The sequence below is a fragment of the Megalobrama amblycephala genome, linkage group LG23 (assembly GCF_018812025.1).
Source record: "Megalobrama amblycephala isolate DHTTF-2021 linkage group LG23, ASM1881202v1, whole genome shotgun sequence".
Classification (NCBI taxonomy): domain Eukaryota; kingdom Metazoa; phylum Chordata; class Actinopteri; order Cypriniformes; family Xenocyprididae; genus Megalobrama; species Megalobrama amblycephala.
Genome location: NC_063066.1, coordinates 24,152,173 through 24,169,943, shown reverse-complemented (window position 1 = coordinate 24,169,943; position 17,771 = coordinate 24,152,173). Strand labels below are relative to the sequence as shown.

Below are 17,771 nucleotides of genomic sequence, written 5' to 3'. Positions count from 1 at the left end.
AATTTAGGAAAAAGTATTAGAAAAAATTAATTACTGCATGACTCCACTTAAGTTGAATGTTATAAAAAATATGTTTATAGTGTTACGCTATCTAAATAATATTTGAGAGCAAGGGGACCCCCTGGTGGTTGGGGGGCCCATGCACCTTTGCTTAGTTTGCGCATAGGAAGGACCGGCACTGAAAGATATATATATATATATATATATATATATATATATATATATATATTTTTTTTTTTTTTTTTCAGTTCAGTGTTGATTCAGTTCCATTGTAAAGATAATCAATTATTAAATTAGTTCAATTCGTCTATAAAACAACTCAGCAGGAAACAGTGATGTTATCATTCAGTTCAATTGAACAATCAGTGTGATTATGATTTCAGGCTGCATCACAAGTCAGAAGTCAGATTGTCAATTGGTATCATTCAAAATATTTTATCCAGTTCCTTCGGCTTGAAGATCAGTTTCACTTGTCTGTTCACATTGCACTTCATTCCATTATTGCAAGAAGTTTGACTACATAATAAATAAACATTGTCCAAAATGAGGCTCTGTGTTTGCTTGTGGGTGCATGTGTTATTTGGCTTCTGCCCCTGTCACATTGAAAGGGTCATTACATTAATTTCTTCAGAGGCCTGTCTGATGCAATCGGGATGTCTCATCTAAAATGGATCCCTATTGCTCCCTTTGGTCTAATGGCTTCAGTACTCTATATATAGTCAGTACTGCTGGTGTTCTTGATGAAGCTGACAGACACATTTCAGTTGCCACAATCAATGCTCAGTGATTATCTGTGTAATTTGCTAACCAGTCTAATACTTTTGTGACAATAAGATCTGATAATAATGGCTGATTATTATTTCTGGGGGATTTCCAAATGTGTTTTTGTCTTTACTGACTGTGCAGGTATTGTTGAAGATTACAAGCCCCCATTCCACGACGTAGTGCCGAGCGACCCAAGCTTTGAGGACATGAAGAAGGTGATATGCACAGACCAACAGAGACCGAACATCCCAAACAGATGGTTTTCAGATCCAGTAAGTACTGTACCTGCTCAGATTCAAATCAAACCTGCTCAAATCAAGTTAATCAGTCATACTGTTTAAAATCTTTGATGAAAATTATACCATGTCCTAACAAGATCCATTGGCAAGCATTTTCTCTTTCCACATTGAATGCAACAATTTAGCCAATCAGAACATATTTGAATAGAAATTACATGGTTTTAGCTAGTTAGGAAAAAGAGTGTATTTACGGTATGAATCTTCACTGACCTTGTGATTATATTATGATTCTAAAGGTAACAATTTGATTGCAGAATGATTCTAAATGCATCTTGTCCTCCAACTTTTTTTTAAAATTAATACACACTTGGGGTTAGCATTGTCACGTCATCAACATTTCAGTGACCATTACCAATACCAATGAAATGCAATGATTGTTGTTGCCAACAATAAAGATAACTAAATATAAAATTTGCTATTACAGTGCTATTACACTTCGTCATCAACATTTCAGTAGCCATTGCCAATACCAATGAAATGCAATGTTTTTTATGCAAAGCTATAACACTTCCTTTTCCCTGTTTAACTACATTAAATATTTAATTTATTTAGACAATTGAATTATAAAAGTACTTGGTTACAAATGAATAAATTATTAATTACAAATAAATAATTAAAACAATTGTATATAATCAAGTATTTTTTTCTACAAACTAAATATAGCTTCAAAATATACAAAAGTAAAGAGTCAGTAATAAAGAATAAAGAAACGCATTACAAGCAATAAATAGTGTTTTCAGTATATAGGAGCGCTTTAAGTATCTTAATGTTTCCAGACAAGAGCAGTGAATGATGCAAGTGCATTTAACTGCTTGCACAGTCCCACACAGCCTACACACACACAGTGCACTTGACTATTTCAAAGCAGTCTTTCAGTCAGTGAGCTTTATGGAAGTTTAGATACTTATTTGAGTTTTTTTGCGTGTGTACATGTGTTTGAAATTCACAGCAAGCAGAAGATGGTTGTCAAAATTAAAAGCAAAAAGTGTGGTTCCAAAATTATCTTAGAATCGATACTGCAGTTCGTAAGCTTCGATTCAGAATTGCTGAAGAAATAATCATGATGCATTTGAAATTTTTTTTTTCTCCCACCACTAGGTGGTATGACATTTCAAATCACATTAATTTTTGAATGATTTTATATCCCAGGTAAGTGTATATATTGCAAAATAGTTAATTTTGCTGGAAATACAGTGTAAAAATGGTTTTATATTTAATAACCATGCATTAAAGGGATAGTTCACCCAAAAATTTAAATTTGATGTTTATCTGCTTACCCCCAGGGCATCCAAGATGTAGGTGACTTTGTTTCTTCAGTAGAATACAAATGATGATTTTTAACTCCAACCGTTGCAGTCTGTCAGTCGTATAATACATGTCAGTGGAAACTTAGTCTATAAGAGTAAAAAAAACGTGCACAGACAAATCCAAATTAACCCCTGCGGCTCGTGACGACACACTGATGTCCTAAGACACAAAATGATTGGTTTGTGCGAGAAACCGAACAGTATTTATATCATTTTTTTACCTCTAAAACACCACTATGTCCAACTGTCCTTAACATCTGGTTAGTAAACATCAAATTTTCATTATTATTGGATAATCCAGTAAATGAGATACTTTCCACATGAAAAGTTCTTAAAGGATTAGTTCACTTTCAAATGAAAATTACCCCAAGCTTTACTCACCCTCAAGCCATCCTAGGTGTATATGACTTTCTTCTTTCTGATGATGAACACAATCTGAGAAATATTAATAAACCCACCCATGCTTCATAATGGCAGTGAGCAGGGTGAATGAGTATGAGCTGAAGAAAGTGCCTCCATCCACATCTATCCACCTTAAACATCTTCCACAAAGCTCCGGGGGGTTAATAATTAAGTCCTTCTGAAGTGAAACGATGCGTTTGCGTAAAAAAAATAAAAAAAATAATAATATTTAACAAGTTATAAAGTAAGATATCTAGCTTGCACCAGACCACCTTCCATATTCTACTTACGAAGAAAGCTTAACTGACGTAACACCAGTTCCGTTTTTTTTGTAATTTGAATATGGAAGGCGGTCTGGATATTTTAGAGCTAGATATTTTACTTTACTATTATTACTATTTATTAACCCCCCGGAGCCGTGTGGAGTACGCGTTTATCATGGATGGATGTGGATGGAGGCACTTTCTTCAGCTCAAATTTGTTGATCCTCGCTCACTGCCATTATAAAGCTTGGCTGCGTCAGGATATTTATTTATATTTCTCCGATTGTGTTCATCAGAAAGAAAGTCATATACACCTAGGGTGGCTTGAGGGTGAGTAAAGCCAGGGGTAATTTTCATTTGTAAGTGAACTAATCCTTTAAATTTAATTTCTTTTTTTAATCTTTTTTTTGAGTCTTATCGGGGGTCTGATGGACACAAACCAAACAAGAAGTTTATTCTTTGTAACAAATGTATCATAATACAATATTTGATATAACAAATAAATGTATAAGTAAGTAAAACTAATATTATGAAGTCCATTATAAAATCCGCAGAGACCTGGATGGCAAAACATCCATTGAACTGAAGCACAGGCCAGTTAATTTTACATCTGTTTCAAGCCACCTCTCAAAAGAAGAAGAAAAATATTGTGATGCATATATAGCACCTTCTGCAGTATTTTGATTACTAAAAACAGCGGGACATTCTAAAACACTTAACATGAAAAACTCTTAAAGTGCCTTAATGTACTAAAACAGTGATATTAAAAAAAGATCAAATTTAGTATACACGTTATTGGTGATGTATACTTTAAAGACGAGCAGATAAGCCCAAAATATAAACGCAACACGTTAAATGGTTAATGGTTTTCTATGGAAAAACGCTTAATGGAAAAACTATGCATTGTGTTTATATTCTGGGTTAATCTGCTTGCCTGTACCATGGTTTGCATCATTAATAAGGTGGATATTGATTTTTGTCTTTTAATATCACTGTTTTACTACATTAGTACTTAGTAGTACTTAGTACAAACCTAGTAAAAATTACTGGCGGGCAACGGAGGGAAGCCTTGTTTTGCTGTCCAGGTAGATGTTCCTATAAGGGCGTGACGTCACATGAAAACAATACATTATTACTATGTTATTGGATCTCACACCACATTTGAATCTGTTATATGCACATGCGAGACCATACTTCCCTTTATGCTTAGTAGCTGTTATTTGTAAATATCTTAAGGATATATCAACTGCAGTACATACATTATAGCAAAATCTCTTATTTCTTTCTATTGAGGATTCTTATCTCCATTGCTTATCTCCATTGCTTGATTCAGTCTCCTTTTTTTGTTTTTTATTTTTCAGACTTTAACATCAATCGTTAAACTCATGAAGGAATGTTGGTACCAGAACCCATCAGCCAGACTTACAGCATTACGCATCAAAAAGACTCTGACAAAAATTGATAATTCTCTGGACAAAGTAAAAGTGGACATATGAACTGCTTCCTTACGGAAGACCCTAAAGGCCTGTTATCACGTCCAGCAGATGTCTCATCTCGAGAACAAACCAGAAAAAGAGATTATCTTGAATTAGTGCTCTTATAGAGGCACATTATATTTATTTTGAGTTTATAGCGGGCATATTTTGGCATCCAAAGATGTTGTAGTGGGCATTTAAAAGACTGCAGACAGTTTTTCATATGGTAGTCTCTTTTAGCACATAAGACCTTTCACACATCTTGTCATGTTACAACAGCTGGGCATTTAAAGACGCTTTAGTGTTACAGTTTTCTTTTAAAACTGCTTTTTACATTGCATACTAGTGTTATTATTTAAAGAATTTTAACTTTACAAACTTTCAAATCAGTTCTAGTTCATAATACAGCTACACCATAACAAACAGCAACTCTACAAAGAAATAAGTAATCATTTTATTTGTGCTGGCTCTTTATCATTGCCATTATAATGTAAGTAGACAGTAAACACACTCAGTCAAACACTCATATCTTTCATTAACGAACAATGAGTTTTAGGGTTGTACCTCAGTCACTCTCTTGATGCTCCTTCTGTTGTGTAATGTATTATTTCTGAGAAGTGTTGTATATCACTGCACCTTTAGCATCATACAGATGTCTTTTGTTTGTTTCATATTGTTTGCGAATTCTGATGCTAAAAGAATAAAAACAACTTGCAAGGTCCAGAATTCAAAAGCGGATGAAAGTGTTTTGTTTATCAGATAATTCATTACAATTATTAAACAGATGAGAATGTGGTCTCAAATGCAAACTTAAACTACCATAGAATCTTTTTTTTATAGAGAGACATTTGCTGGAAATAAAGCAAATAAAGTGAGAGGATGTTTCTTTTTTGCTGAGTTTTATATATATATATATATATATATATATATATATATATATATATATATATATATATATATATATATATATATATATATATATATATATATATATATATATATATAATTTATATGTATTAGGGCTGTCAATTTAACACATTAACTTAATTAGTTATGGGAAAAAATATTGTGTTAAAATTAATGCATTTAACTCACTCACCCTGTCCCTACCACGAACATGAATCAGGGCAACAACTCACTGCATGAGCCAGACTAGAACTGTTGTGTGTCTCTGAGAAACACACAGCGGTGTTTCTTTTCTGAATGAATCCATGTTTTGAGCAAATCAATCAGGTGAACCAATGATTCTATGGCCCATTCATAAAGAGAGCCATTTATTTCATTCCTGAATAAATTGAGGCCACCTACTGGCTGTTTTAGTTTCTTATTTAGAGTATCATTAAAAAAAAAAAAAAAAAATGTTTCCATATTAATAAAAAAACCCAAAAGATATAGTTCACTCAAAAATTAAAATCCTGTCATCATTTACTCACCCTCATGGCTGTTGAACCTAAAAGTTTATGTGTGATAAATGCTATGTTGAATCAACTAAAAATATTTTCTCTTTCTAAAGCTACTTTTTTACTAGCTATTTGATGCTTTTCTCATTTAACACAATAATGACTTTAAATGATCTTTTGGGAGTAAATTCTCATTCCAATTTTAATGTGTGATTAATTTAATTTACCATATCATGTAAATAATTAGATTAAAATTGTTAATCACTTGACAGCCCTATATATATATATATATATATATATATATATATATATATATATATATATATATATATACAGTCAAACCAAAATTTATTCAGACACCTTGAACATTTAATTCATTAATACAGTTTATTCAGTATAGTTTAAAAAATGGTAACAAAATATGACAAGATCTCAGAGTTTAACTGTGTCAGGAAAAAAAATAATCTTAATCATGTCAGATAACACTGGTCAAAGTGTCTGAATAATTTTTTGGTTCCAAATTTTTATCAGTTTTGGTAGTCCACAGTATGAAGAATTTTTGGGTGTAATATGTCACAATTTATTTTATTTTGCTATCCTCTCTTACATAAATGAACTATACTGTCCTACACCCACTAGTAAAAATATATAAAAAATAGGGGTGTGACGAGACAGGTATCTCACGAGACGAGACTCGAGATTGAGTTCACGAGACGAGACAAGATTTTTACACACTATTTTTAAGAAATCCTCAATGGCGGAATACATGACTAGAAAAATATTCTACAGGTGTATTTGAAATGTTTTAACTAATCATCTTGTAATGAATGTCATTTCAGTTCTACTTTCTGAGTATGAATTATCATATGCAGTAAAAGACAACAATACTCAAGTACTGTAAAAGGTTTTGCCACTAACTCAACTGACTGACTTCTGTATGATTTCAGTCTCTTCAAACCTTACTGTACATGATTTATGAGCTTCTACAACTTTTGACCCCCTAACTGAACTCATTTCCACAAACTGATCATAGAAATAAAAACAGTATGAATAAAAATGGTAACACTTTACAATAAGGTCTCATTTATTAACATTAATGTATTAACCAACATCAACTAACAATGATCAATATATTTGCTACAGTATTTATTAATCTTTGTTTATGTTAGTTAATAAAAATAGTCATTCATTGTTAGTTCATGATAGTTCACAGTGCATTAATTAATGTTAACAAATGAAACCTTATTGTTTGTGCTTAATAAGATTAAGAGAAAACTGTTATTCATTTTTATGGTAACACTTTACAAGTGCAACCATAATCGCACTCTCTCAATATTCAAAGTGCATGTAAGATCAAATTTTTCTTTGATACAGAGCTAAGAGATGGTTACAACTACACTGCCCAGCCTAAAATAGCTTTCATATTGCGATATATTTGCATTCATCAGGGAGCCGCCTTCGAAATGCGGGGTATTGAAAGCGCGTTTGAATGCGCGCTCGCGTTTACTTTCACTTTCAGCAATCGCGCGTAACTCTGTAAATAATGGAGCGGCGGCAACCGTTATCCAACTGAATTAAATGTTTTTTATTTAAATGCAAAGCAAAACGACAGTGGAGGCGTAATGTAAACGTAGCGGTGGCATATTCTTTCCTAATTATCCTTACCACTCTGTCATGGAAACATCACGAGACTACTTTTCGCCTCGACGAGAAATCTCGTCACATTTTAGTCTCGCGAGATCTCGTCACACCCCTAATAAAAAATGTCTGAATAATTTTTGGTTTGACTGTGTGTGGTGATCTCCGGTTCTATAGAGCCACAGTTCTGCAGAGTTTAGCTCCAACCCTGATAAAAAAAACTCACCTGCCTGTGGCTTTCTAGGACTGCGTTCCACTCCAGTTTTAGACACGCACTCGCGAACTTCCCTAAACATTTCCCCTTGGGGGAATCCCTGCCGCCATTTTGAAGTGCGTTCCACTTCGTGAAGTGGACGAGGGAAGTTTACATGGACAGGGAGTGAGTCTACTTCATATGTACACTTAGCGAGGGTCTGTCCATGTACATCTCCATAACCCACAATGCAACACGATTATGATGTCACCGCATATCGTGTTTAATACCCTTCCACAAACAATTCTATGATATATTAATTATTTTTTTAAACATTTAAAACACACATATATTCATATAGAAGGCTGTATTAAACAAATTTGTAAGGGGAAAAAATAAATAATAAATCAGCTCCATTGCGGATTCAAGTGATCAAGGGCTTAGGACGTTCCAGTTCAGCCCATTGCAAAGGTTCCGCCTGAAGTAGGCACTCTTGCAACATAAGCAATGACGTACATCCGAGTCAACGAGACCGAGGGAAGTTAGTGAGGGAAGGGCATTTAAAAAATGAACTGGAACGCAGCCTAGTAACCCTTCAGACCTTGATTAGCTTGTTCAGGTGTGTTTGATTAGGGTTGGAGCTGAATTCTGCAGGACTGTGGCTCTCCAGGACGGCATTCACCACCCCTGATATATACAGTCATGCAAATAAGTGGGATCATACAAAATGCCTTTTTTTTTTTAGTACTCTCTTGAATAAGATATTTTAAATAAAAGTTGTTTACACAAGACTAAAAAAAAAAAAAAAGAAGCAGAATTTATTAAAATGACCCCGTTCAAAAATGTACATACCCTTGGTTCTTAATACTTTGTGGCATTACCTGGATGTTCCGTGGCTGTTTGTTTGTTTTGTGATGGTTATTCATGAGTCCCTTTTTTGTCCTGAGCAGTTAAACTGGACAACGTTCTTCAGAAAATTCCCCAGGTCCTGCAAATTCTTTAGTTTTCCAGCATCTTTTGCATATTTGGACCCTTTACAGCTGGAGCTGTATGCTTTTGAGATTCATCTTTTTAAACTGAGGACAAGTGAGGGACTCAAACACAACTATTAAAAAAAGGTTCAAATATTCACTGATGGTCCAGAAGGAAATACGATGCATTAAGAACCCAGGGGATGTAAACTTTATAACAAGATGTAGATGTGTAATTTTTTCTTATTTTTTAAATATATATAATAAATAATATATTATTTTTTATTATTATTACTATTACTAGTATTGCTTAAAAAATTACTTAAAAACTCGTCAGAGCAGTCAGGTCCTGCAACCTCTATGATTCCAGTAATTATTCTTATAAATAAATAAATAAAATATTTTATACTTCCTTTACTGAGGTTATTGGTTATTGACTGGATATTTTTCCCAGTCATGCAGTTTAGGTTATCTGGTGCACCCACTGCCCTACCATCTCTATCTTTCTCTCTCTGTAATCCTCTTACATTGAGCCACAGGAGGAGGAGCAAGTCTCTCTCTGCGTGTTCAGTCGCTCTGGGATTTATTCAGAGTGGAGAAATGCTAGCAGTCATTGTGGAAATGCAGCAGATTAGAGTCATGATGATTTTGTCCGTAAAAGTGGATGTATTGATGTGCGGAGAGTGACAGATGTCATGTCTTATCTCAGGTGCTCAGAAGCGGCGCTTTTACTCTTCATTTTTGTGGAACTCACTGCAGGTACAGTTTCTGCCCTGTCAGCTCACTCTCTACTCTATTAAACATGTTTTGAGACAAAATGGAAGTATATTTGCGACTGTAACATATATTAGTAAAGTTGAGTTCATAGTTATAAAAACATGTTATGTAATCTTCTTACTGTATTTAGATGACCTTACACAGCTGTGAACTTAATGACTGCCTCATTCTACTATGATTATACTTAACTAACTGTTTTAGACGGACTCTGAGCATTATGTAATGAACTGGTTAAAGTCAAAAGATCAAAACCTTAGTGTCTGGAGAAAGGTGTTCACATGTGTGTCTAGTTCACATAAAAGCACAGACTTGGGCGTTTACTCGTTAAACATTTTTAAAGGCTAATTTACACTGTACAGGCAGATGCCTACCAATGCCGTTTGTTTTTGCCGACTGAACATGTTCAGTCTGCACTTGTCGGGTCATGGAATGTCTGAGAATTGATGTTCTGTAATCTGTTGATTGTCTGCATTGGTTAGTGTCTGTCAGTTTAGTGTGAGTTAGCTTTAAAAAGGCATTTACTTTTCACAGTCGTGAGTAAATGGAAAATATAGAATATTTGTATTTCAAAGCAGTTGGAATAAGAAGCAGCAGAAATAAATGAAAAGAGTTGTTTGAACTTTGTGTGGAATATTTTTAGTGAGTATTCAATCTAAGTATTTAGATGTTTCAGTATAAATTGCCATAAAAATTAAGATTAAGATAGTAGTAATAATAATAATTTCTGTTATTTTCTACACCTGGAACTGATCTTTTTGTGCTATTACATAGTGGAATTAAAAGTAAATCTTGTATGAGGGATCAATCTTTTCCAAGTTTACACCGTGATGAATCTTGGAAAAGATTCATCACTCATACAAGATCTACTTTTCCACTCTGTAATAGCACAAAAAGATCAGTCTAATTGTCTACTGTAATTTCAGCAGTCTGTCAGATTATTTTTGTCACTGTCCTCTCTTAGATATATGCATGTTATTATTAACAACAACAACAACAATAATAAATATAGCTGCAAACAGCAATTTGGAGCCAAGAACCAAAAGCACGGCAAGTACAACAAGCACGTCTATTGTCACAGGGAACAATCAGATGGGCTGCAATGTGCATCTCAAAAGTATAAAAAACGCATAAAGTTTTGTATAAAATTGCAACACAGGCCTGTTATTTTTATGCTTAGAAAACTGGGTGCTCAGAACTTCTTGCAGTCTGAGGTTGTGCTACATGGGAGTCGAACCCACACCTTCCGCTCATAACAGTGTGCCACAGTGTGCTGTAAGAAGACACACATTTGCAGTGACCCCAAGGAGAACTTTATGTGTTAGAGTGGGCACACAAAAACATTACTTAGCTTGCTATGCTAACATGGCCACTAACGTAGCTTACGGTTAGCCTGAGAGCTAAAGAACCACATTATAAAGAATGGCAAATGGTTAGCATGCTAATGGATTAGCTAAGATAGCATAGGTCAACAAACACAGGCACGTCCACTTCAGAAAGATGTTTCTCAGAAATGGTAATGAATATAAATGAATATAAAAATCTATGCATTTCTGTCAAGCTCAGTCCAAAGATCATCTGAGCTGATTTTTTGGACAAAACTGGACAAGATTTGTAGGCGAGGTAACCAAAAAAAACAAACAAACAAAAAAAACTTTCATATACCTAAAAATGGTGGATGAGTAAAATGTTGGAAAATCACTCTTTATGACAAATTTCGAAATGCCGGACAAGTGGCTCATCCAATCCCAGAAAAATTGGTATTGATGGATTTGGCACGACCCAAGGAATCCATAGACAGCCATTGCAATCTGACAAACATTTCCAAAGTTATGAGCAAAAATAGCCATTCTTTTGATCTCATGACCTGTTGGTGGCGTTGTTCCAAAATTTGGCATTAATTCTCAGATCATGCTGCTAATGAAGTGTTAGATACAGTTTCTTATCCAACTTTGGGTTGACATTGTTAGCCTAACATACACTTGAACAAATATGAATATCAACATGCTTTTCAGTAATTTCTGTGCGGTTCGGTCCAGTGATCATATGAGCCAATTTTGGGAAAAAATTGGAGGAGTAGAGAAAAAAACAGAATACAGTAAATTATACAGTAAGAGTCTTAATGTAAGACATTGAATGTGATCAGTATGAGGAGAGTAATTTTGTTTCTAGGGCAAAGGGTTCAAAAGTTATAATCAAAAGAAAAGTGAATTTATAACTTGTGGTGGTGCTATGGAGTTGGTCTTAGAGACCCCAAAGTCGGTCAGATTAACATTCAAGACCACCACTATAAGTGTGCTAAATTTCATCATTTTCCAATTTACTGTTGATAGGGATGTCATAGACTCCTATTGGGGAGGAATAATAATAGGAAAGCCAACAGATACAGTAGGGGCTACAGCACCATTGGTGCTTGGCCCCCAATAATTATAAGAAAACCAACAGATACAATGGGGACTACAGCACCTTTAATTCTTAGTGTCAATATACCAAACTGTTGCTGAGATACAGCATCATGCCATCAATTTCGGTTTGGTGACTCACGATGATCTGAGATGATTTTTAGTAAAAATTAGACCAATGGTGTAGGAGTTGTTTGAAAAAGTATATTTTCAACAAAAATCAAAATGGTGGATAGCAAGTTTGACCGATTATGGCATAATTAGCATTGTTGTCGGTATGACTCAAGGAATCTTTCAAGACCAGTTTCATTACAATAGGTAAAATTACTCAAAAGCTATTGCATTCTTAGGTATTTCATTATACTTTTTGACTACAAGGTGGTGCTGTCTTGAAACCTTTTGAGTACCTTCAGGGCATGGTGCTGATGACACGCACTGAGTTTTGTAATGATACATTGTGTTCATAACATATAGCATTTTACTTCAAAATCCCAAATGACAGATGACCAAAATGGCAAAAATGGTAGAAATGTCGTACAGAAACTCTTATTATAGAGTTGCGGTCGGAAAATGATCTAGGCCAAGTGTAGTAAAAATCAGATTAACCCTCTAGGACAATTTTGAAAAAGTTTTTTTTGTTTGTTTTTTGTTAAAATGGCAGAAAAAATTTTCATGATGGAAAATTATGCAATTAAATCAGCTTGAGCCAAGGAATCAGAGACAAAGAATTTTGTTTCTAGGCCTTATGATCAAGAAACTATTAGCATAGTTGGTGGCATTAGAGAGATTGAGTTAGAAACTCCAAATTTTTGGGAACAAATTAACTTTGTTTCTAGCCCTTACCATTTAAAAGTTATTAGCATAAACAAATATTTCTTTTGACAGTTGGTGCACTAGAGCAGGGACGGGCAACTTCGGCCCTGGTGGGTCACTGTCCTGCAGAGTTTAGCTCCAACCCTTATCAAACAAATAACACATTATATGAACTGTATTCAAATTGAAACATTATAGCTGTACCTTAAAATTAATGTAGCAAATTAGCTCAAAAGGGAAATATGAATAATTTTTCATAACTTCTCATAATTAATTATAAATATTTGGATGAGTTAATAGATTTAACTTGATGTAGCAGAATCTCAGTATTAACCGTCTATCAACTCTCAGAAAGAGATAATTTTTCATGGCAACAGAAAACTCTTTGTTAGCATGTAGCTGTGATTGCATCGTTAAAGGGACTTTGATTAATATTAAGCGAAAAACGCGGTCAGCAGGTAGGGACGTCTGTCTTGAGCATTTACAAATATGCAGAATGTGCCGGAGTTTTTGTTGGATTTAGTGTGAAAATCATTTTGTTTACACATTGGATGCTTTTCAGTTGAAAAATTGTGGTTTAGATGTTTCATTGTAATTGTACTGGCTTGGTTCAGAAAAGTTTATAAAATTGAAAGCATATCTTGAAAGCATACCTAGGGCAATTGGCACTAAGCTTGCCTCTTTCCATCTGTAAACGCATGTATCTGTGTTGATTTTATTTATTGTGTGTTGAAAAAAAGCATAGACTAAACACTCATTACAGACACACCCCAATGCGGAGGTGTTGTAGCGCAGCACTGTGACATGCAGAAAGTATAACCGGGGCTTTAAGTGTCGCTGGTAGCACTACAAAAACCTAGGCTACAAAAGCACCAAGTGTGCATGCGCTGGAAAAGAAATGTGTGGAGGTGTACACGTCGATCTACTGCACATGTGTGGAACTGTACATGCCGATCTACAGCGCATGTGTGGAACACGTCCGGTGAGCGGACCCCAGTTTACACTTTGAGTAATATGAATACAAGTAGTCCACGTCCATGCTGTTTGTTTACACTGAGAACTACATCCACTTTTTTCTGACTTTTATGGTTCGGTAGCTTATAAAAACTTAGTTCTGGGTTTTTTAGCTTGTTTGCTGTACATAACAGCTTTTAGACCTTGTTCTGTTTTTTTGTTATAAGTCAGAAATGACAAGGAGGCAGCCTCACGCAATAAAAAGTCAATGGAGACAGTTGCGTACGTGTGATCAGACCCTGACGTGGCGCGAAGCACTTTTCCATGTCAAAGACCGCTTTTATAAATTTGAGTGTTGGCGTGGATTTAAGCGTACTCACACTCTAAGATCAAATCTGTGCATACGCACGCTTTATAAATGAGGCCCCAGATGCATAAGATATAACCTCCCCTTTTGGTTTGGACAGCATATTCCAGATATCATCCTAAGATTTATGAACTTGTTTTCAAGAGTACATCTGAGCTCTTTGAAAAGAGAGCTGCCAGATGCAGTCTGTTATGCACTATACATCTCCACGATTAATATATTGGTTGACAGGTGTTAGGGTTGCAACAATATTGTAACAGAAGTTGAAAAATGAAAATGAATTACTATTATTTTTATTCTGAAAGACTACATGGAAGTGACCATTTTTTCATGATGCAGTTTAAAGTTCCTTTACACTACAGCAATTGGTTTGTCTTTTTTTCTTTCCACATACATTTAGAAATAAATGATATACTTTTCCAGTTTTAAGACATTTTTATATACTTTATATAATAGTCCATGTACCCCTTACATTATATTTGTAGACCTCAGTTATATGTGTTTGGGACAGCAGAAAGAGGCATTAAGTGCATGCACAGCCATGCAGGTGTGTTACAGACAGCCTTAGATTATACTAAGCTGCATTACAGAGCTTTTCACTGCAGTCTGAGAGTAAGAACCTGCTTACATAACCTAAAAACCTCCCATCACATGGCACAAATAGCAACGGGCCATGGGTTCTATAAATATAGGTTAACAAGATTACTTATGCATTTCACTGGTTTGTTTAAGGATATATGTTGTTAGGCAATAGAGTGGTGCAGGGATGATGTACATTTTTAGGCTAACTCAGAGGTTAGCATCTTACTGATTGAATTGAATTGAAATTTATTTGACAAGCTTATAAACTGTACAAAATAACAAGTATCCCATACACTTCAAAAAACTGTCGAGGATAAAAACACAATAAAGCCATTTGCTTTTTCCATTGTAGCCCTCGATGTTAATATAAAGGGGAGATGTACAGAAGTGACAGAGAAACATTATCTCCAAATACTAAAAAAAACTAACATCACCAAACAGCCATCTTTTTACTGATCTTTTAAAACTCCCCAAATCTTTTACTCCCTTTATTGATGCTGGTAATTTATTCCATGCAATAGCACTAATGGATAAAAACATATTTTCCCCCACCGAACATTTAAATTTACATGGAAAAATATTAAAATTCCTACCCCTAGTACCATAGGAATGCTGTTGTCTCACCATATAAAAGTAATTTTCTAAATAACTTGGAACCACATTATTAACAATTGTCATACCCAATTTAAAAAACAAAAACAAAACAAAAAACACCCTTTTTTCCACAGTCAACAAGCCCAACTCGTTAAAATGTTCACTATGCAAATGCATTTGAGGAAGATCTTTTAAAATTCATTCATTCATTCATTCATTCATTCATTCATTCATTCATTTTCTTCCGCTTATCCGGGGCCGGGTCGTGGGGGCAGCAGTCTGAGCAGAGACGCCCAGACTTCCCTCTCCCCAGACACTTCCTCCAGCTCTTCCGGGGGAATTCCAAGGTGTTCCCAGGCCAGCCGAGAGACATAGTCCCTCCAGCATGTCCTAGGTCTTCCCCGGGGCCTCCTCCCGGTGGGACATGCCCGGAACACCTCCCCAGGGAGGCGTTCAGGAGGCATCCGGAACAGATGCCCGAGCCACCTCAACTGGCTCCTCTCGATGTGGAGGAGCAGCGGCTCTACTCTGAGCTCCTCCCGAGTGACCGAGCTCCTCACTCATCTCTAAGGGAGCGCCCAGCCACCCTGCGGAGGAAACTCATTTCGACCGCCTGTATCCGGGATCTCGTTCTTTCGGTCATGACCATAGGTGAGAGTTTTAACATAGATTGACTGGTAAATCGATAGCTTTGCCTCACAGCTCAGCTCCTTCTTCACCACGACAGACCGGTACATCGACTGCATTACTGCAGAAGCTGCACCGATCCGCCTGTCAATCTCCCGCTCCATCCTTCCCTTACTTGTGAACAAGACCCCGAGATACTTAAACTCCTCCACTTGGGGTAGGACTACTCCATCAACCTGAAGGGGACAAGCCACCCTTTTCCGGCTGAGAACCATGGCCTTGGACTTGGAGGTGCTGATTCTCATCCCAGCCGGTTCACACTCGGTTGCAAACCGTGTGTGCACGCTGAAGTTAGTGGTTTGATGGAGCCAACAGGACAACATCATCTGCAAAAAGCAGCGACGAGATCCTATGGTCCCCAAAAAGGACTCCCTCCGGCCCCTGGCTGCGCCTAGAAATCCTGTCCATAAAGATAATGAACAGGACCGTGACAAAGGGCAGCCCTGCCGGAGTCCAACCTCGCACCGGAAACAGGTCTGACTTACTGCCGGCAATGCAAACCAAGCTCCTGCTCTGGTCGTACAGGGACCGGACAGCCCTTAGCAGAGGGCCCCAGACCCCATACTCCCAGAGCACCCCCCACAGGGCGCCACGAGGGACACGGTCGAATGCCTTCTCCAAATCCACAAAGCACATGTGGACTGGTTGGGCAAACTCCCATGAACCCTCTAGCACCCTGAAGATGGTATAGAGCTGGTCCAGTGTTCCACGACTGGGACGAAAACCGCATTGTTCCTCCTGGATCTGATGTTCGACTATCGACCGAATTCTCCTCTTTAGTACCCTGGCATAGACTTTTCCAGCGAGGCTGAGGAGTGTGATCCCCCTGTAGTTGGAACACACCCTCCGGTCCCCCTTCTTGAAAAGAGGGATCACCACCCTGTGTCAACCAAGACAGCCCCACAACATCCAGAGACTTAACTCCCTCGGGTCGGCGGTCACGCCGGAAATACCACCTCGTTTTTTTTCTCACCAGTGTTAAAGAGACATAATACTCTGTCAATGTTGCACATACAATTAAGAGTTATACACCATTTTAATCTGTGGAATATCTTCTTTTATTTGTGTACACTCAGAGTAAAAACAAAATGTTGAGTTTTTTGCTAACTAAATAAAACTAACATGAGCGCTCATAATGATGACAATAAATATTGAATAAATTTTACTCCTCTGTATAGAAAATTGACATAAACATATGAGAATCCATCAATATTTCTCCAAATGTGCATGCTTTTAAGCTAAAAGGCTATATGAAATGCCATAGAGGTAACATAATTGTTCAGACACTTTGCATCACAGAAAAACATTATATTTTAAAGTATATAATAGAATACCATTATTTTAAATAGTAATATTTCACAGTATTGCTATTTTTTCTGTATGTTTGTTATACACCATGATGAGCTTGAGACATGATCACAGAGTTTTTTCACATCCTACCTGACCGAAAGGCCTCATTATTATGCAAGTCATTACAGCTCTTTATGCGATTCTTTTGTTTTCTCAGGTATGAATCACCCATTATTCATGATGAATCACGTCTCTACGCATACTGTGTTTTTTGACAAAAAGTGTCTTACAAAAACTAAATCAATATATTGTTATATGTGAACAAGTAGGCAGGATAATTTTTACATCATTTTGAAGAAAAAACTCTAGTCTACAACCTCCAATACCCAGAAGTCTTGTGAACACAGATTTAATATATATTTTTTGGCTTTATTTCAGTGACTTAAACACAAACGTTATTCCTTCAAAAACACAAACATGTACATACATGTTCCTCACATATTATTGTAGCCTAGTTTGTGCTGAATACAGTGTAATGACACTTTTTCCATTAATATGTTTATGAACAACTGGAAAAAAAAAGCACAAATGTCAG

General features: G+C 36.1%; 2 protein-coding genes across 7 annotated transcripts in view; both read left to right on the top strand.

Moving 5' to 3' along the window:
• The window catches only part of LOC125258943 (activin receptor type-1-like), a 65,633-nt gene extending 60,395 nt beyond the window's left edge, over window positions 1–5,238 (top strand). For all 3 annotated transcript variants that reach the window (XM_048176190.1, XM_048176191.1, XM_048176189.1), the window contains 2 exons: window positions 907–1,037; window positions 4,398–5,238. In XM_048176190.1, coding sequence (XP_048032147.1) covers window positions 907–1,037; window positions 4,398–4,532 — 266 coding nt within the window. In that variant the 3' untranslated portion in view covers window positions 4,533–5,238. The remainder of the gene's footprint in view (window positions 1–906; window positions 1,038–4,397) is intronic.
• Window positions 5,239–9,279: 4,041 nt separating this feature from the next.
• LOC125258680 (activin receptor type-1C) overlaps window positions 9,280–17,771 on the top strand; it is a 109,407-nt gene continuing 100,915 nt past the window's right edge. For 3 of the 4 annotated variants that reach the window (XM_048175643.1, XM_048175645.1, XM_048175642.1), the window contains exon 1: window positions 9,280–9,472. In XM_048175643.1, the coding sequence (XP_048031600.1) occupies window positions 9,404–9,472 (69 nt within the window). In that variant the 5' untranslated portion in view covers window positions 9,280–9,403. The remainder of the gene's footprint in view (window positions 9,473–17,771) is intronic. The other variant, XM_048175644.1, reaches the window with a different exon arrangement.